Genomic DNA, 21,006 nt, shown 5'->3' on the forward strand with positions numbered 1-21,006 from the left:
TAGATGTACAATATTTTATATTCGGATTATATAATTCAACCTGATATGAATTTCCTTTCTACAAATAATAAAAATGTTATTACTTTAAAAAGTGTAAATTGGCCAGGAGTGGTGGTGCACACTTGTAATCCCAGTATTTGGGAGGTGGAGACCAGAGGATCACGGTTTGCAGACAGCCTCAGCTACTTAGCAAGGCCCTTCACCATTAGTGAGATCCTGTTCCAAAAAATAAGACTAAAAAATAGGACCTGGGGTGTAGCTCGAAGGTAGAATGCCCCTGAGTTCCATCCCCAGTACTGCAAAAAATAAAAATAAAAAAGTGTAAATTAGGCTATTCTAGTTCTGAAAATAGATGTGATTCAAATTCATATTAAACATAATTTTTTACATATAATACTTCCTTTTAAGCCTCAAAGCCAGAAAAATGCGTTTTTATTTATTTATTGCCATATTTTATTTAAATCATGCAGACATAGATAGTTCTAGCTGATGGTTATACAACTATAGTTTACAAACTAGCATGACTTTTTAATCAGAGAGAGTAAAGTTCATTGGTAAACAACTGAATACATATTTACTAAGTATTTTTTTATTCTTTTTTTATGTGGCACTAGGAATTGAATCCCAGTATATTCTACCTCCAAGCCACACCCCTAGCCCATTTTATTTTAATTTTTATTTTTGCTTTTGAAATAGGGTCTCACTAGTTTGCTGAAAGTCTTGCTATGTTGCTGAGGCTGTCCTTGAACTTATGATTCACCTGTCTCAGCCTCCCATGTGCTGGGATTACAGGTGTGTGTCACCACATTTGGCCATCAACTTTACTGATCTACAACGTAAGTGAACTGGCGAACTGGTGGGACAGAGGCTACCTGTATAGCTCTGTTTACAGAGTCACTCATCAGCTTTGTTTGCTCCCACCCCCTCTCCCACCACACCCACTCCCTTTCTCAAACACCAACAACAATCACAGACACAGAGCCCAGTAAGCAAGTGCAACTCAGGCTGGACTTGACCCCACAGAAGCCATGCCCCTTGACCTGTCACTGAGGCAGACGGCACTGTGAGCGTGAAGGAGCTGCAGACACGGGTGCTAAAGGCTGAAGTCCTGGGCCAAGCTGTGGTTCATGATCCTGGCCTCCTGTGTATTCACTGGGAACTTCTGAAAAGTTCTCTAAGGAAAGGCTGAGAGAGACAGCTTGGACAGCACTGTATCATCACTCCACAGAAACATGATGGGTCCCCTTACCTCGCCCTGTGGTTGTCAGGCATTGATTTTAGAACACTTTCTCACGATGAAACACCTACAAACAAGAAGAGCTTCACTCCTTAACTTTCTGTATGTTGGAAACACTGACAAGATTTACTGTTATTTCAGATTTTATTTTACATATAATAAGCTCTCACTATTACTATATTCCCATGAATATAGATATATGTACAGGATCTTTTCCAGTAAATGTTTGAGAGAAACATTATTCTCTTCTCTCATTGAAACTGGTTGAAACTCACTGAATGTGGTATTAATTAAAACAGTACTTCCCAAGAAAGAGTAAACTAAAGACACAAAAATATGGTCCATTGTCAAATAAGGTAAGGAAAATGTTAGTTTAAATGCAACTAAGTATATTAAGCTTATTTTCTGTGGAATGTTTCTGGAATGTTATTTTTCAGACTAGCATTTTATCATTATTAGGAAAAAGGAACATTCACTCAGTAAAATATTCAAAACATAACAAAATCTATACAATGAAAATAAATCTCTTTCCCATTACCATGGAGTTTTGACTGAAATACTCTTTCAAATGTTATTATTTATTTATTATCTACTGGGGTTATTCTATCTCCAAGTTACACCCCCAACCCTATTTTATTCTTATTTTGGAAGAGGATCTCACTATGTTGATGAGAGTCTCGTTACTTGCAGGGGCTATATCCTCAAACCTGCAATCCTCCTGTTTTCAGCCTCCTGGGCACTGGGATTACAAGTGTGAGCCACCACACCCAGCACCTTTTTTTTTTTAAACAGGATCTTACAGTTGCTGAGAGTCTCATTAAGTTGCTGATATTGGCCTCAAACCTGTGATCTTCCTAACTCAGCCTCTCAAATATTGGTATTACAGGCATGTGCCACCATCGTTTTTATATTTAATTGTGTGTATATATGTATGTTTGCATGTGTGTGTACGTGTGTGTGTGTGTGTGTGTGTGTGTGTGTAAGCACACACACACATTCTTTTATCTTTTGCATGGTTTGGGGCCAAATTATTCACTGTTCATATCCTGTTTCACCTAAGAGTATGTCAAGATTATTTTCCTGTGAGTACATACAGCTAGTCCTCAATCCTTTCGGTGGCTATAGAGATTCCTCTGTGTGCCTGGCCTATGACTACATCAGTTCCCCATTAAAGCTCAGGCAGGGCTTTTGTAGCTGTGTGCTATAACAAACACTTATCTGTGTGCATTTGCACAGGCACAAGTAGAACTTACACAATAAAGTTTTGAAATAAAATTACTAAGAGGATTTTTTGCATTTTTAATTGTGTTTGTTTCATCAATTACCTTCCAAAAGCAACTGTCTTACTTGTGCTTCCACCAACATGGTGTGATGGAGTCTCTTTTCCTCTCTCCTTACCCATATTTTAAAAATCCTTTAATAGACTCGTATGCATTATCATTTTTGGAGAGTTAAAATATTTCAAGAACTTAGTAAGTCACGAAGTGGTGCTCTTTGTTTGGTTGATGTTTGGGTTCTTTTATGTTTTGTTTTTATGGTGAATCTTGGAAAAATGTTTAGAAAATGCCACAATGGAAGGACAGTAAATTATTAGCACAGATCTTTGTTCAAAATGGGAAAAACATCTAGCATGCTCAAGTTTAAAAGGAAAGAAATATAAGTAGGATATTTAAATTGTAAGTCAAAAAACACACTTGAAAATTTCATTACAACAGGTTTGCATATTAATATTCCCATTACAAAGATAGTCTTGGAGAATGTGAGAAAATAATTTGTATGGGTGCCAATAAATTTTATACTTGGTGTGCTAACCTGACAGTAGTACCCGTTTATATTTTGACTGCTAATTTGCTGAAGAGTTTTAGAAAAAGTCACCAAGTCCTTTTGGTTTGGAATTGGGGGTTTCATTTTGGATTGTTGTTTTTTAATATGCAATAGGGATAAAAGACTAATCTGGATTAGTCTGAATTAACCTTAGATAATTTAAGTGCTAGATGATCATTTTAATGATCATATTTATAGTGAAATTATAATTTTTCCTGTCCATCAGTGGTGATAAAGTATTTAATATGCATCTATCTTTGTAGACAAGCATGAAGCTAAATTAAAAGGAGTAATATACTTTCAAGCTATTGAAGAAGTGTATTATGATCACCTCAAGAATGCTAATAAGGTAACAATGATTTCATAAATTCCTACACTTTGAGTGAATAAGCTAGGGAAAATTTTTTTGGATTTAAGGCAACTTATATTTGTTGTTCTGCCATAACAGATATGATCAGAATGGTGCTGGAAAATTAACACTGAAATAAGTAGGAAGGCTGATTGTTTTTGAAGAAGAAAAAAATCATGGTGAAGTGAGGAAATATTCTGGACCTATTGGTTTGGGAGATCCAATAAGATGACTCTAACCATCCTAGAAAGGAGCTACCATACAGTTATGAGAGGGAATAAATTTAGTAGGATCTTAATAGGGCTATTTATAGCAGCTACTATGTACTAACCACTTCTTATTAACTAGTTGCAATGCTTTACAAATTATCCACTAAGAGAATTAGCGAGCTCTGCATGAGTTTTCTTGTGCAGAAAGCCCAGAAAGAGGGCAAGTCCTGAGAAAGGTTTTGGGGAGCAGAGAATTATAGTTAAAAGTAGAAGCAATGCCTCTATCGATTTCTCTTAAGTAGAACTTTTAAAGAGGGAGAAACTGTCACACATGCCTGTGTTGTTTGATGTTCTAAATTAAAGATGTTTTGACACTTTTTGTTTTTGGAACTCTAGAGCCCTGATCCATCGCTCACCTTTAGCGTCAAGACACATGACAGAATCTATTATATGGTGGCCCCATCACCAGAAGCCATGAGGATCTGGATGGACGTGATAGTGACCGGGGCAGAAGGTTACACTCACTTTATGTTGTAGCCAACTGGAGCAACAATACACTTCAGGGCAGACTGCAATAATCTCTTACAAGAACGAAGCCATATTCAATCGCAAATGAAAAGACCCCAAAACGTGTCCCTTTCTCTGTGTACACCCAGAACATTCATCTTGAGAACTCTTCTGTAAAATAGAAAGAAGGAGTTTTAATTCATCATTTTGTTATCGATAGCAAAAGACTTGAAGCTCCTATGAGACAGAAACACTATTTTGACAGAAACCATCATTTATATGAACTTTTCTTAGAAACTATTTTTATCAGTTGTTGATTTTGGTGGCATAAACTTAACAGTTTACAAAATGTCTATATAGATGTACATGCAAATATGGGATTATTTTAGCCCTCAAATCATTGCCATTGACATTATTAGTAATGGACTAACTTTTTTTTTTTTAAAGAAAATAGCAATTTATAAATACAAGCAAATAAGGGCTCAGAGGGGGACTGTTTTAGGAATTTTGCCTTAACTTTTAAGTCCTGCACCAAAACCAAAGGCTTGGTATATCTTTTGTTGAACAGTAGTACTTTCAAGTGAGGAAATGCATTTAATGTTACCGCATAATTTTAAAAGATATTTTGAATCCATCAAGTGTCCAAGTAAATTGACTTCACAGTGTCACCACCAGTATAAGCTACTGTATATATTTAGTAAACTACTTTTTGTAAAAGAAGAAAAAAGCTATGTTTCAGGGAGAAAAGAAAAGCCATCATAGACAATATTCCGTAACATCGGAAAATTTTTACCAAAAGAAAATGTTTGGTGTTAGTAGTTTATTTTGCTGAGGATTTCTCCATTCCTGGTGCTAAGAATGAAGGCAACCAGTAGCCAGTTACCTTTAGATTGTCTGATTTCTCTGTTGTAGAGCACACCTGCTACATGCACCCTCACAAGACATAACTATGAAATCACAGCTCTGTCTGCACAAAGAACAGAACAATTAAAACACCTATTTGCAGAAGTGGCATAGTTCTATAAAAAAGCAGGCAAAGTTCAACTTAACATTCTCTATAAAATTTTATTATGTTTCTTTAAAATTAGCCTTTTTAGAGTTAAATTAATTTTCGTTCAATGATGACTTCAGGCAAGTCTCTTTTATAATGTTTTTTCAAATGCCATTTATTCTAATTTTTCATGTTTTGTGTGTTTATAAGTATGAATGAACTCTTTCCTAAAACATGGCTAATAAATAGAGGTAGAAATTAGTGATATTACTTACAAGATGAAATGATTAGGTTAGAAATGTCTAGAAAACTTTGTCAGGCCTGACTGGGTACATTTTTTTAATTTGCAGTGTGGTTTGTATACATGTATACATGTTGCCAATAATAAGATTTTGCAACTGGATGTCACAAGATTTTACTTGAACAATGAAGGACAAATATCATGATTATAGAAGATATTTTTAAAGTCTGAATCTTCAGAGATTAGCCTTTAACTCTGCAATGCACAAGATGGAATTGCCAAGATTTTCTTGGCTAATGTAAGGATACAACTTTTCTGTACTGCACTCTCTCCATAGGATCATAAGGGTATATTCTAATTAACATGCATGATGTAAACCTTTTAAATGTGTGTACTAAGTATATTGATTTTTGGATTAAAATGTTGACCTGATTTCACAATTGAGAGTACACTTCTCTCTCACTGGAAAGTTTCATATCTGTACCATGATGGAGGGTGGATTTATCAACAAAAGTCAATTGTAGAATCCCCATAAAGACTGACATGTGCTAATATGATTTGTAGTTTATAATAATCTGAAGTACCTATAGTCACAATCCTATTGTTTACAAAATGAGATGAACCTTGAAAAAAAATGTTGTCTTCTTATTACCTCTTTGTATTTATATTGTTACTGGGGATCGCAAGGTTCTGTTTACCTATCCTTCTCTCCAGTAGGAAAAACATGCAAATGTGAAGTAAAACTTTGAGGTTTTACTTGATGGGAACATCAATCAAAGATAGCAGAGTCCTAAAAGAAAAACTGCTCTCAACAATATGTCCTTTTCCCTTTTTGTATGTGAATAGAGTCAACATTGACAGTAGATGCTCAGAGTGGAAACAAATCGGTCCATTTCAAGCCCATCTTTGCCTGTACAAGTATTTCCCCTTTTCATAAGCCACAAAAATTCCTGGTTTCTTAGACTGATAAGAATATACTAAGAAGCTGATTCATGGATCTGAGTTCTGTGCGGTGATGATAAGTAGTCAGATTTTTCAGTTTGCTGTATATAAAATGCAGGAAGACCTGCAAAAATAAAGACGGAAAAAGAGTGATGGATGATTGAAAATATTTTCAATTATCTAAAAGCAAAAGGAGGCATGTTTTGTTAAGATACAAGGCATGGTGAGATGATATTCCTTGGGCATCACCTTTTGCTTCAGCTCTCATACAAAAAGCTTAATGGAAAATTAGCAAAATCGGTCAACATCTCGTATAACGTTTTTATTTTATATCCTCCTATTTGAGAGGCATTACATCTCTCAATAGAGATCTATTCAGTCTTTATCCAACGTTTTCAATGCATTCCAGCAGGACAGGTTCTTACGATGCCAAAGACACGCTGGATTCACTATGAACAGCGTTTGCCTTTAACTGTGCACAAATCACTGCTCCAAAATTTACTACTTGGATAGTAAAGTGATTTTACCCACAGTATCATACCAGCCACAGTAACATTGAGGCAGAAAAACTACTAGCAAAGGCCTTATTGATGCTCAAAGCCTTCAAAAATTACTTTGGAGGATGTCAGTATTAAAGTCCTGAAACACTTGAATCATAATTTATTCAACTACTTTTTCTATTGTCCACCCATTTTTTTTTTTTTTTTTTTTGCCTTTAAAAATGGTGCTGTGACATCTGTAATACCAGTACCTGGGAGGCTGAGACAGGAGGAAACGTTTGAAGCCAGCTTCATCAATGTAGTGAGACCCTCAGAAACTGAGTAAGAACCTGTTTTAAAATAAAAATGATTGGGGATATCACTCAGTAGTAGAACACCCATGTATTCAATATTCAGTGGCAATAAAAAAAAAGAATGCTGTGGAAGATAAAAAGCATCCTTATGGAGTTTGTTTTCAATAAGGTAGTAGTCACAAAGGGAAGTGCACTAGGCCAAAGGGAACTGAAAAACAATGTCCTTTATTGTAACAATTGTAAATTGTAACAAATATGGCCAAATTGCTTGACAAAATTTAAGCATTTCACTTTCCAGGCAACTATACATAAATGACAATTCCCAGCATCTTTGCCAATAGTTGCTCTTTTTAATTTTTGCAAAACTGATGGGTGGAAAAAACGGTGTGTTATTTTTTTAATTCACATTTTTCATTTACTGAGGAATATTTACTAACTGCCTACTTATAGCTGTTGGCCAATTTTATTAAAAGGTTTTTCTGACTCCTAGGAGTAAGCTAAATAGAATTAAAGTGTATGCTACATAGTTTACTGTTCTACTTTCTCACTTGACTTAAGGCATCTTATACCATTCATAAGCAATCAAATGTATTTTTCTGTATAAACCGAGGATTTAAAATGTTGATTTTTAAATTCCCTTCTATCCACAGATTATAAAATATTCTAAGATGTATATACTCTCGGTTTTATTCTTCCTTCTAGCTGATGTAGCCACTGATTTTCCCATATAGCAAGAGGCATGGGTCAGGATAATCCAATCATTTGGTAGTCAGGCACAGGAAGAAACAGAACAAAAACGGAGAACTGAGAAGAGGCAGAGGAGCAGAAGAGACCTGACTTCACTCCAGGGAATTACAGGTCAAGGTTAGCTCGGCTCTTGGAAGCATTTCCGGTACAGGCTAACATGTCAGGGTCACGGGGCTTGGATGTGGCCAGTCCAGCCTGTTCTGTTGCTGCTCCCTTGGGTCCTCCGGGTGATTACAGCGTTTCCTATTTAAGAACTTTAGATTTGGTAACTCTCCGAAATTCTAGCAGCCCGCTACAAAGGCAGCCTCCCGAAGTCACTCAAAATAAGCGGTCGCTGGAAAACAACAGAAGAAGAAACAACAGTCCAGGAGCGAAAAGAGTGGCTGGAAGACCGACGCTCTGCGCATGCGCGCGCGCCCTGCCCCACCAGGTTCCGCCGTCCAGCGCGCGGCGCATGCGCAGCCCCGGAATGCTGCGTCGCGCGCGTTCGATGACGCAGCGGGCGCAGGGGCAGCTGGGAAGATGGCGGGTGTGGGCTTGGTCGCTCTGGCGGCCAGGGTTGCTGGCAGGAGCTGGGGCTGGTCTGCAGTCGGCTTTGGCCTCCACCAGAGCTTCAGCGCGTTACTTGCACGGAACTCCGAGCGAGCGCCCCGGTGGCTCCCAGGTCAGTGTCCGAAAGGCGGGAGGAAGATACGTTCATTTTTTCGAACTCCGCGTTCCGTCATTTCCTGTGCAGTTAGTTTTGGGCGCCCCATTCAAAAATGCTTCTCCTCCTTTCTTAGCATCCCAGGTCCAGGCACTTTGTCCAGTTTTGTTGAAGGCTATAAAGACAGCTCTACTGCAGCCTTGGGTATTCTCGAAAGCCCAGGTCTTTGCTGGGGTTTTACGCTCTACAGTTTAAGGAGTTCCTGGCTTCTCGTTGCCTGTCTTTTTGCACTGAACTCCAGCACCGGGGAAAATTAAATTGCATTTAGTGCACTTGGCTCTTAGTTGCTTCTAAAACTTTGCAGATTGTTATTCTCTAAAATTCGTAGACTTGCCCTCCCTCGACTCGAAATAATTTACAATATGAAGCATGTATTTAAAAATGTAGATCTAGCCTGGCGTGGTGGCGCACGCTTGCAATCCCAGCATTTGGGAGGCTGAGATAGGAAGATCACGGTTCGCGGACATCCTCAGCTACTACTTAGTAAGGTCCTTTGCAACACAGTGAGACCCTGTTTCAAATGAAGAATTAAAATAGGGCTAGGGTGTATCTCAGAGGTAGAATGCCTGTGGGTTCCATCCCCAATATGGAAAAAAGAAAAGTGTAGGAGTATTTTCTTTCTTTTGGTTTGGTATTGAGGATTGAACACAGGGGCATTCTATTTCTAAGCTATATCCCTAGCCCTTTGAATTTTGAAACAGGGTTTTGCTAAGTTGCTGAGGCTGTGTTCGAACCTGGAATCCTTTTTTAGCCTACAAACTACTAGGATTGCAGGTGTGCGCCACCATACCCAATTTAGATGTCTTTTTTAAGCCTAATGTCTCCTATTGTATTCTCCTTGCTCCGCTTAGCTAAAGAACCATTATCATTGCTATACAAAGGAAACTAGTATTTCACTAAAAGAGAACCTTGTACGTTTCTGTATATGAATTATATCTTTTTGTGTAGTTTTCACACCCTTGCCATGCAGCTCTCAGATGCATGGTACCTGGAATGGTGATTAATTTCATTGCAGAGACCCTTGTTTTCCAGTTAAAAGTTCAGAACTTATACAACCAGTTTAATTTATATCTAATTGTACACAACCAAAAGTGTTATGTATAAATACTCCTAGCAAAGTATCATATGCTAGTTTATTAAGAATAAAATATTTGTTCATTTTTTAGCAAATATTTATTGAACATTTATGCACCAGGCATTTAATAATCTTTCTGGTACAAAGATGATTTATGGACATAATGTTAAGAATCTGTCCACTTACAACTTCCCAACATTATACAAGTTGTAACTGTCTAAGGGAAATTCCTATGTTGAAAAGTAATAACTGGAAAACAAGATAATATAGAAGCTATTTTTGAATGCCCAAATGAGGAGATGGGAAATAAACATTGTTGCTGATACAATCTGCTGACCAACATAACTGGCCTCTTACTACCCTTTTTTTCACCTAAAATTTTTTTTTCTTTTCTTTTTTTTTTTTAAGGTTTGGGGATGGAACCCAGGGGCATTTGACCTTCGAGATACACCCCCTGCCCTATTTTTTTTTAATTCTTTATTTTGAAACCAGGTCTCACTGAGTTGCAGAGGGCCTCACTAAGTAGCTGAGGCTGTCCGTGAATCGCGATCCTCTGGTCTCAGCCTCCTGAATGCTGGAATTACAAGCATGCGCCACCACACCCAGCACACCTAAAATTTTAAATATGGCATATTTCTCTATACTTTGAAACAAGCTTTCATGTAAAAGGTTTAGTTTATTAAGTCCTTGAATTAAGTTTTTTAAAAATCAGCTTCACAAACCCAAAATGAGGAAAACTTTGGCATCACACTTGGAAGAAATTGAGAAGTGTTCACTAGCCACAAGAATGTGGAGGAAGGCTTCATTTAATATAAAAGATTTTTGTTAGTCTAAGAAAACACTATAAGGATATATGCAAGCATAATGGCTTTAGAGGCAGAAAGTGGATTTTGTTAAAATACTGTATCTTTCTACCTTTTTTTTTTTTTTTAAAGAACAACTATTGTATAGTAGGGGAAAACTTTTTTAAAACAATGTAAAGGAGTTCCCTTGTAAAAGTTCACCATTTGTACTACTATAACTTGCCTCAAGGTATGTGTGTAGTATTCACAAAAGACCAAAGCAGCAGAAATAAGCTGTTAGAGTTCTAGAAAAATTTTTTCAAAAAGCAATGATATATGTTATTCAAGTTTATTTGTTAAAAAAAAAGGTCTTGAACCCACCTCAGCCAATATAAAATTAGGATGGTCTGTTACCATGGTCCATGATTTCATGGATTGGGTGGGTAAGAGTCATTAATAAAAGGGATATAACACTTCCCCTTGGAGCAATTTCTCAAAGGTAAACAAACTTTTTCCTTTTCACCCCCCCAAAAAATAGATGATGTTAAACTTCTCAAAAAATAAAAAAGAACACAAAAGTCTCTTAAGAGAGTGTTCATACTACTGTAGGTAAAATGGAATGTTTATTGATACTTTAGGATAGATAATGAAGCAGCATCTGGAAAATGTGATTAAGAAAATTAAGATGAGCCGGGCCTGGCACAGTGGCGCACGCTTGTGATCCCAGCATTCGGGAGGCTGAGACCAGAGGATCATGGTTCGAGGACAGCCTCAGCTACTTAGTGAGGCCCTCTGCAACTCAGTGAGACCCAATTTCAAAATAAAGAATAAAAAATAGGGCAGGGGGTGTAGCTCGGAGGTCGAATACCCCTGGGTTCCATCCCCAGAACCGCAAAAAAAAAAAAAAGAAAGAAAGAAAGAAAGTAAGTAAGTTAAGATGGAGCTGGGCATGGTGGCCCATACCTGTAATCCCAGGGCTTGAGATTTTTATTTCGGGTTCAAGGACAGCCTCAACAACTTAGGCCATTTTTCAAAATACAAAAAAGGGCTGGAATATAGCGTAGAGGTAGAATGCCCCTGGGTTCAATTCCTAGTACTGGGTGAGGGAAGTTAGGATTGAAAATATGTATTGATTTTTTCCAAAAAATGTATTTGCAAACTATAATTTGTTTTGTGTACTTTGTTTAGCTTGCAGACAAAAGACATCATATTCTTTCCTAAATCGACCAAACCTCCCAAAGCTGGCTTATAAGAATCTAAAAGGCAAAAGTCCAGGAATTATCTACATCCCTGGCTATCTTTCTGATATGAATGGTACAAAAGCATTGGCGATTGAGGAGTTTTGCAAATCTCTAGGTCACGCCTGTATAAGGTAGGAGCAACCAATTAGAATGGAGATAGGGATTACTTCTGCTTTAAATAATTGAACTAAATGCCAGCATTTTATAGATTAATTTATTTTGATGTTCTGTAAACTTTTAATTTCTTTATTTAGGGTCATTGAAAAAGCAATCTTTAAAAGGCCCTTTTAAATTTAAAAGTCTTTGTGCCATACTGACAATAGTGGCAAGAAATGATATCTTAAGTAAAACTAAGCTCTTTAGATAGAATTATCTATGACAAAAACAGGTATACTGGTTGGCTTTCTTGTAAACTCTTGTAATTATATTTTAGTTTTCCATTGGAGACATAAGATTTATTTGGCTGTTTTTACCTTCTAAAATATGTATTTAGGGATGACGGTGTAACTGAATGGTACAAGTACATGTTTATCATATTCAGGGCCCTGTGTTAGATCCTTATCACTGCCATATATACAAACAAACATACTTAAAATAATTTATGTATATTAGAGTATTATAAAATTTATACTTTATATATTTGCTCAGTTTTCTCTTCTTCATTCCTGTAATCTTAATTTTTTGTGAACATAAATAGAGATTAGTGGTATTTAAATCTTAATTTTACAATTCCTGACTTTCACATCAACAATTATAAAAGTAAAATAACTTATTTACTTTGTTGTTAGATTTACCTATAACAATTATTTAGCATCCAGTTTGTCAGAAGACAAAGAATAATTTAATACAAAGAACATTGCCCTGGAATTCACAAGAATTGTGGGTTTTACCCAGAGTAGCCAAAGTAATTCTTAGCAACAAGAACAGTCCAGGAGGCATCACAATATCTGACTTCAAACTATACTACAAACCCATAATAATAAAAACAGCATGGAATTGACATAAAAACACACACATAGACCAGTGGAGCAGAATAGAAGATTGAGAAACAATACTTATAGTCAGTAATTTTTTACAAAAGGACCAAAAACATACACTGGAAAACAACATATCCCCTTCAACAAATGGGGTTGGCAAAACCGGTTAACCATATGCAGAAAAATGGAAATAAACCCCACTTTCTCACTCTGCACAAGAGTCAATTCAAGATGGATCAAAGACATGGAACACTGACCCAGCGACCTTTCAGGTCCTTGAAGAAGGCATAGGTCCAACACATCAACACATAGACACAGGTAAAAACTTTCTCAACAATACTCTAGAGACACAAGAAATTTAAAGAAGGATCAGAACATGGGATTGCATTAAACTGAAGAGCTTCTGTAAAGCAAAGAAAACTGTCAAGAACCTCAACAGATAGCCAACAGACTGGGAGAAAATTTTTGCCAACCACTCCTCTGATAGAGAACTAATATCTAAAATATACAGAGAACTCAAGAAACTTGCTGCTAAGAAAATAACTCAATAAAAATTGAACAAGTGAACTAAATAGAAGAAAATCAAATGTCCAATAAATAAATGAAAAATGTTAAGCACCATTAGAAATCAGAGAGGTGCAAATCAAAACTACCCTGAGATTTCATCTAACTCCAGTTAGAACAGCAATCATTCAAAACACAACAAATGCTGACAAGGATGTGGAAAAGTGGGAACTCTTAATACATTGTTGGTGGGACTGCAAATTAGTGCAACCACTTTGGAAAATAGTATGGAGGATGCTCAGAAGAATGGAAATGAACCTACCATATGATCCAGCAATACCACTTCCCAAAAGAATGGAAACCAAACTACCAAACTAATGCATTAGTATATATGTTCATAGCTGCACAATTCACAATTGCCAAACTAGATGTTTATCAACAAATGAATGGATTACCAAACTATGGGTTATGTACACAATAGACTCAGCCATAAAGAAGAACAAATTTGCATCATTTGGAGGGAAATGGATGGAACTGGAGACAAATGCTAAGAGAAATTAGTCACAAAAAGTAAAAAATTGGATGCTCTCTCTAATATGTAGAAGCTAGGGAGAAAATGGGTCATAGGAGGAACTCTAGATGAAGAAGGGGAAACCATAGGCAAAAAATAAGACTTTGTAAATGAGGGGAATGGAGGGGGAAAGAGGGAAATTCCCTCATGTATATGATGTACATTCACAAACATATCAAAGTCAATCACTAAACCAAACATGAGAAAGAGGGAGGGTGGATGGAATAGGGTGGGAATTGGGGAAGGGCGAAATGAGTGATGTGTACATGTATGCCTCTACCATCTTGTAACCCATTAAGATGTGTGACTACAATGAATAAATTTCATCAATAACTATAACAAGATAAATCAGTTAAAATACTGAACCTCATTTTGTCATCAAAAAAATGGAAATTAAGCTAAAGATAATTTCTAGGACTTTTTTCTAGCACTAACTGCCTAAAAATCTAGTCATCTAAATATTAAGAGTAACCAATTAAAGTAAATGCCAGTATTTTATTGAGTAACTTAATGGTCTGTAAACTTTTACTCATTCCATACTCATTCAGTAATTTTCTTATTCATTAATACACATCTAATAATACTAGAAAATAGTTAGATATAAAACTTTTAGACATTATCTGTTTTATATATTTTAGAAATAATGTCATTTATTTAGCCTTACTCTTTTTATCAAATTAACACAATTATTTATTTTCATGCTCATAACTCTTAGAATCTCTTCTGAGTTAATGGTTATGCTGAAGACTGGATTATGTTTTGAAGATAGACTCTAGCACTATACTGGGTGCTGAAAAATATACTAAGAATTATAAAACATTGTGCTTGTCCTTTCGGTCAAGGTGGAGAAAGTACACATGAGAAACTCATCTGCAGAAAAGCTCATCAGAATATGGTTAGGTGATTTATCTGGGGATAAGGAATAGTTCAGCATGACTAGGATTTAGGGTAAGCTCTGGGTTTGGTATCATACTTAATGACTGATTGAATTTGGACCTTGAAAGAGATGTAAAATGTATAGGTCATACAGACTTTGAGCCTGGATCCCTAGGAAAGTTGGAAGGGAAAGTGGAGGATTCATGATGTGGAATTTGACGTCTTTCCCCACCACTGGTATTCAGCAAATGTATATTGAATACTTACCCTTTGAAGGTACTAATCTAGACAATGGAAAGCAGTAGGAAAGAAAATGTGTGCCCCTTGGAGCTTCCATTCTAGTGTGGGAGACAGGCCACAAATAATCAGATGTCTTACATGTCAATTAGTAAGTGCTGTAAAGGAGTAACGAAATACAGAATGATGAAAGAAGCACAATTTTAATGATCGAATGGCCAGAGAAGACATTTCTGGGAGTGTAGTATTTGTGCCAAAGACCTGAATCAAGCGAGGCAGCAATCTAGGGGCTCTCTGGAGATAGTTTACACGTTGTGGGAACAGCTGATGAGGGAAGTGAGAGTACGGAGTTGGGAGGGAGAAAGAAAGAGAACTGTAAGAAATGAGATCAAAGAAGTGGTCAGGGCCAGAGTTTGGAAAGGACTTTGGATTTTAAAGAAAGGCTTTGGAGGGTTTGTGGCAGCCATGGTATTTTAAAAGGATCACTCTATTATGTAACTATTATGTAATAGAAGTGCAAGCCAGAAATAGAAAAAAGGAACTTATGAGAAGAGTATCATATTAGTCCAGTTGAGAGATACTAATGACTTGGACCAGGCTGGTAGCAACGAAGCAGATAAGACTAGTTATGGAGATATTTGAAGGTTAAGACAATAGGTTAAGTGAATGAAGCAGATATATAGTTATATAAACATTTGGGTAAATATATTTTTTCCTTTTTTTTCAGGTTTGATTACTCAGGAGTTGGAAATTCAGGTGGTAACTTAGAAGAATGCACAGTGGGGAAATGGAGAAAAGATATTCTTTCTATAATTGATGACGTAGCTGTAGGACCACAGGTGACTGAAATATAATTATTTACTAGAGCCTCATAGTACTTGAGCTGCTTTATTTAGTATTTTAAGTGTTTAACCATTTTTATAATTTGTTCTATCATTTTCAATTTCTAACAAAAATAAAAAGGGAATTTACTTTTCATTGTATACATTTTATTCTTATAATTTATATAAGCCGGGCGTGGTGGCGCACGTTTGTAATCCCTGCACTTGGGAGGCAGAGACAGGAGGGTAGCGCAGGTTCGAAGCCAGCTGCACTGGCTTAAGAGACCCTGTTTCCAAAAATAAAAAAGTATAAAATAGGTCTGGGAGTATAGCCCGGAGGTAGAAGGGCTTCCAGGAACCCCAGTACCACCAAAAAAATAAGAATTTATATTATAGATGCAGTAGTTTCACAAAAAGGTAATTGTAATTGCATTTTACTTTGTATCAAATATTAAAAGTCTGGAAGTTGCATGGACATGAAAAAACTGAACATACGGTTCTATTAAACTATGCATTCCCCTTACAAACAAAAAAATATGAACTTTTTTAAATTTTACGTGCTTTTCTTTTTAGATACTGGTTGGATCTAGCCTTGGTGGGTGGCTTATGCTTCATGCTGCAATTGCACGGCCAGAGAGGGTTGTAGCTCTTCTTGGTGTAGCTACAGCTGCAGATGGCCTAGTGACAAAATTTAATCAGCTTCCTATTGAGGTAAGTTATAAGTCAGTTTGGCAAACCTCAAAGGTATGCTTCCTATCATTCTTCTGCCTACTCTTTTTGCATTTATCTTCTATTTCTGAAATTGTCACTTTTTTTAAAAAAAAAAACTCATATAGCTGGGCATCGTGGCGCACACCTGTAATCCCAGCGCTTGCGAGGCTGAGACAGGAGGATCACACAGGTTCAAAGCCAGCCTCAGGTACTTAGTGTGGATCTCAGCAACTTAGTGAGACCCTGTTTCCAAATAAAATATAAAATAGGTCTGGGAGTATGGCCCAGAGGTAGAAAAGCTCCTGGGTTCCATCCCTAGTACAAAAATTAAAAAAAAAAACAAAAAAAAACTCTTACATAATTGCTCAGTGCTCATGCTTTTCCTACTGTTGTTTTTTAATGTTTATGTGAATCTAACCTTTGGACCCCTTGCTTCATTTTCTTGACTAAAATACCAGGTTTCTCATGGTAAGAAATTATCTCAAGGATGTGGCTGACTGAATAGGAATTGATTAGCCACATATTTCTTTATTATTGGTAAATGAAAATATCTGTTTCTGCACGTGTATATCCATATCACTCAGCATGAGGATAAGGCAGATACTCCCTAAGTAACTGAGAAGACCTATTGTCTGCAAATCAGGTCATGCATTTGCTAATCCTAAATCAGATAAACAAGCAGCTGTTGACTTAAAAGCATATATAAGGAAAGAGCATGGCCACTGGGGCTGCTATCTCTTCTCACAAACAGCCTGCCCTAGCTGTCTATGTCGAGGGAGCAGAAGGACAGAATTTTATATCTTTTATAACCTTGGGAAGATTAAGCACTGCATTATCATTGTCAAGGAGCTCAAGGCAAACTCTCCTAACTGACTAATGATAACTTCCTCCTCCGTGTTCCAAAGGGACTCAGACAGAATGCACAGCTATTTGCAGTCTAAGCTTCTGCAAACCACATTGCCTTGATGCAATTTCTTTTTGATATAGAAGTTAATATATACTGTACATTTTGTTTTCACTATTTCTAAATTTTTGTTTTTAAGAGTTCTACAAATGAATCACATTTCATTTAATTCAATGGTAGGTAACAGCTAGTTGGAAGTCAGAGATGCTTAAAATGAAATTATTGTTAAATCAGTGTCTTAGTAATTAGCCTAGTTTCCACATCAGCTAATAACCATTAAAACTAAGTCTTTGTTTGTTTGTTTGTTTGTTTGTTTGTTTGTTTGCAGTACTGGGGATGGTACCCAGGGGCATTCTACCTCCGAGCAACAACCCCAGCCCTATTTCTTATTCTTTATTTTGAAACAGAGTCTCACTAAGTTGCAGAGGGCCTCACTAAGTAGCTGAGGCTGACCATGAACCCAGATCCTCCTGTCTCGGCCTCCCAAGTGCTGGGATTACAAGCGTGCACCACTACAACCAGCCTGGAACTAAGTCTTAATTACCGAATATGCAAATTGAGAACAGTCTTGCTTCAAGATAACTGAATATCATTTTTCCTTTAAATATTGTTTTAATACAAAGAACCCCTGATATAAATATAAAGTAATACAGATTTGTACATTTCATACTTTTAAGAATCATTTGGAGAAAATATTGAGAAGCATAGCTTTCAGATATTATATGCAGATAAAACTAATACTCAAAGATGCTCAGTGTAAGGATCTAGTAATATGGAGTGGTCAAGTTACCTTAAATTGCTCAAAGTAGACTATTATTCAACCTTTTAAACTTTATACAGAGTTTTTTTTTAAGTACCAGAAATACATGTACTAAATAAATAAATACAGAAGCATAGAAAACTGTATATTATTGTGTAATAGATAATTACAAGCCAGGCATGGTGGCTTATGCCTGTAATCTCAATACTTGAGAGACTAAAACAGAACAGTCGAGAGACTGAGACCAAAGGATCACAAGTTTGAGGCCAGGCTTGGCAGTTTAGCAAGGCCCTTAGCAACTTAGTGAGACCTTGTTTCAAAATAAAAAATAAAATAGGGTTGGGGGTGTCGCTTAGAGGTAGAAGCCTCTGAGTTCAATTCCTAGAGCCAATAAATAAATAAACAAATACAGATAATAACATATTACATATATAAAACTAAAAACACATAGAGAAAAATACTAAACAGAAATACGTTAGAATGTTAATGATTATGACCATGAGTTAGACCTATGAGTGATTTTTAAATATACTTTCTTATATTTTCCATGTTTTCTATGAGTAAATATACATTATTAAACCAATTTCTAATTAGAAAAATTATTTAAGATTAATTATAATCTAGAAAATAGGAATTCTCAAAATATCATAGGAGCCAGGCGTGGTGGCGCACGCTTATAATCTCCGCGCTTGGGAGGCGGAGACAGGAGGTTCGCACAGGTTGGAACCAGCCTTGCTGGCTTAAGAGACCCTGTTTCCAAGTTTAAAAAAAAAAATAGGTCTGGGAGTGTAGCCCGGAGGTAGAAGGGTTTCCAGGAACCCCAGTACCACCAAAATAAAATTATGTGTATATTTATATATCATAGGATATGTGATGTTTTAAGGAAATGAATGTAGAAAAGATACTCTATGTTCAGGAAGTATCTGGAAGACCACTTTGTTATCTCCCCACCCCCCAAAAATAATGTTTTCCCTCATTGATAGGACCCTGAAAGGTAAAAAAAAAAACCCATACATTTTTCCCTTCAGTGTAAAACTGCATGAACATGTATATATGATGGTCCCAGAGTAACTACTGTCTTATTTTTCATTTTTAGTCTGCTTTTAGTTTATGATTTTGAAATCTAAACATTTTATTCTTAGATTTGATTGTATATAGATATGAATGCTCTTAGAATGATTCCCAAAAAGTATACTTTTTTTCCCTTTTGTTTCCCCTTTCAATTGTAAAGCAACACCTGATTGAAGAAGTTATGTGATAATGCTATACAAATCTAAGTTTGATTCCTAGCCAGAGCAATTACTATCTTTGAGCTTGATTTTTAATGATGAATTCCTAACCTTAATATCCTCTTTTATAAAAATGAAATAACAGAATTATTATCAGGCCCTTATGAAATACGGTGTCAGGTACCTGTCAATGCCTTGCACATACTATTTAATTTGTTATAATTATTATTGGTATGCTCTTACTCAAGGACTACTTTCATTAGACTATTTAGATTATTGCGTGTGTTGATGCTAAATATAGACTTATATTTTCCTCCTTTTTTTCAATAGGTAAAAAAAGAAGTGGAGATGAAAGGTGTGTGGACCATGCCATCAAAATACCATGAAGATGGGTTTTACCACATTCAGTACAGTTTCATTAAAGAAGCAGAGCACCACTGCCTGTTACATAGCCCCATCCCTGTGAACTGCCCTGTAAGGCTGCTCCATGGCATGAAGGATGACATTGTGCCTTGGCATACGTCCATGCAGGTTGCTGACCAGGTGGTCAGCGCCGATGTAGATGTCATCCTCAGAAAAAACAGCGATCACCGAATGAAGGAAAAGGCGGACATTCAGCTTCTTGTTTACACTATTGACGACTTAATTGATAAGCTTTCAACTATAGTTAACTAGAATCACATTTTTGGTTGATACAGTATCCATAAGATTGAAAGAGGGGTAGCAAATCAAAGACCCTGATCCTTTAGGTTTCCCTCTTATCTCTATTCTGTAAATATTAGAAATAAGTATTTATTTAATGATGTCTTTGCACAAATAGTACAAACTGTGACTACTTTCTGTTTTGTTGTACTGGGGATCAAATCCACGGGCATTCTACCTCTGAACTGCACCCCCAGCCCTATTTTATTTTTTTGTTTAGAAACAGAATCTCACTAGGTTACTGAGAGTAACCTACGTTGCTGAGGCTGTCCTCTAACCTACAATCCTCCTTTCTCAGCCTCCCAAGTACTGCGATTATAAGTGTGCGCCAGTACACAAGGCAAAGTTGTGACAAAATTACCAGCTACTGTTTGGAAATTTTGCTCTTCAAGTTTTGATTCATTTTTTTCATCAATATATTTTCTATTTTTATCGAAGAGATGCATATGATAGCTTTGCCAGCTCTTTTGTTCTCTTCTATGATTAATAATGAATAAAATTATTTTTTTTGCTAAATATAAAAATTTGCAAAGTTCTAATTTTAATATGCAGCTCAGAAAAGGAAAATATTGAAATAAATTTGAAGTGATCAGAGAAAAGTTGGAAGCATAATAAAGTTCAAAACTAGGGATATATTCAAATTGAATATTAAGCTTTAACTTTTGTAAAGGCTTCCAACATTATAGTGATATAAAGGAGATATCTCCAGATTTTGACTTGTATATTTAAATGGGAGTATTATATTTATGATTGGCAAAAATAAAAAGAAAATTGATCTATCTAAAAAGAAAAAATATAAAGGCTTTTTATTTTTATTTTTGGTGGTACCGGGATTCCTGGAAGCCCTTCTACCTCCGGGCTGCACTCCCAGACCTATTTTTACATTTTTATTTGGAAACAGGGTCTCCTAAGCCAGCGCGTGCAGCTGGCTTCGAACCTGCGCGATCCTCCTGTCTCCGCCTCCCAAGCGCGGGGATCACAAGCGTGTGCCACCACGCCCGGCGTAAAGGCTTTTTAAATAACTAAAATGAATGTGTGCAGTAGTTGGCATTGGTATTATTGAGTTGGTA

General features: G+C 36.4%; 2 protein-coding genes across 5 annotated transcripts in view; both read left to right on the forward strand.

The window, feature by feature from the left end:
• Positions 1-4,156, forward strand: part of PHLDB2 (pleckstrin homology like domain family B member 2) — a gene marked incomplete at both ends in the record, with an annotated part of 135,671 nt that extends 131,515 nt beyond the window's left edge. For all 3 annotated transcript variants that reach the window (XM_080696141.1, XM_080696142.1, XM_080696140.1), the window contains 2 exons: positions 3,325-3,410; positions 4,016-4,156. In XM_080696141.1, coding sequence (XP_080552267.1) covers positions 3,325-3,410; positions 4,016-4,156 — 227 coding nt within the window. The remainder of the gene's footprint in view (positions 1-3,324; positions 3,411-4,015) is intronic.
• Positions 4,157-8,362: 4,206 nt separating this feature from the next.
• ABHD10 (abhydrolase domain containing 10, depalmitoylase) lies at positions 8,363-19,909 on the forward strand (the record flags this gene model as incomplete). 2 transcript variants are annotated; one of them, XM_080696266.1, is made up of 5 exons in its annotated part: positions 8,363-8,519; positions 11,592-11,775; positions 15,537-15,648; positions 16,204-16,341; positions 19,565-19,909. In XM_080696266.1, the coding sequence occupies 5 exons, from the start codon at positions 8,363-8,365 to the stop codon at positions 19,907-19,909; spliced, it is 936 nt and encodes a 311-aa protein (XP_080552392.1). The 2 variants fall into 2 exon arrangements, with proteins under 2 accessions (XP_080552392.1, XP_080552393.1); XM_080696267.1 differs by having other exon boundaries at positions 8,363-8,504.
• Positions 19,910-21,006: the final 1,097 nt, after the last annotated feature.

Source organism: Muscardinus avellanarius (assembly GCF_963383645.1).
Source record: "Muscardinus avellanarius genome assembly, chromosome: 5".
In the NCBI taxonomy this organism is placed as follows: domain Eukaryota; kingdom Metazoa; phylum Chordata; class Mammalia; order Rodentia; family Gliridae; genus Muscardinus; species Muscardinus avellanarius.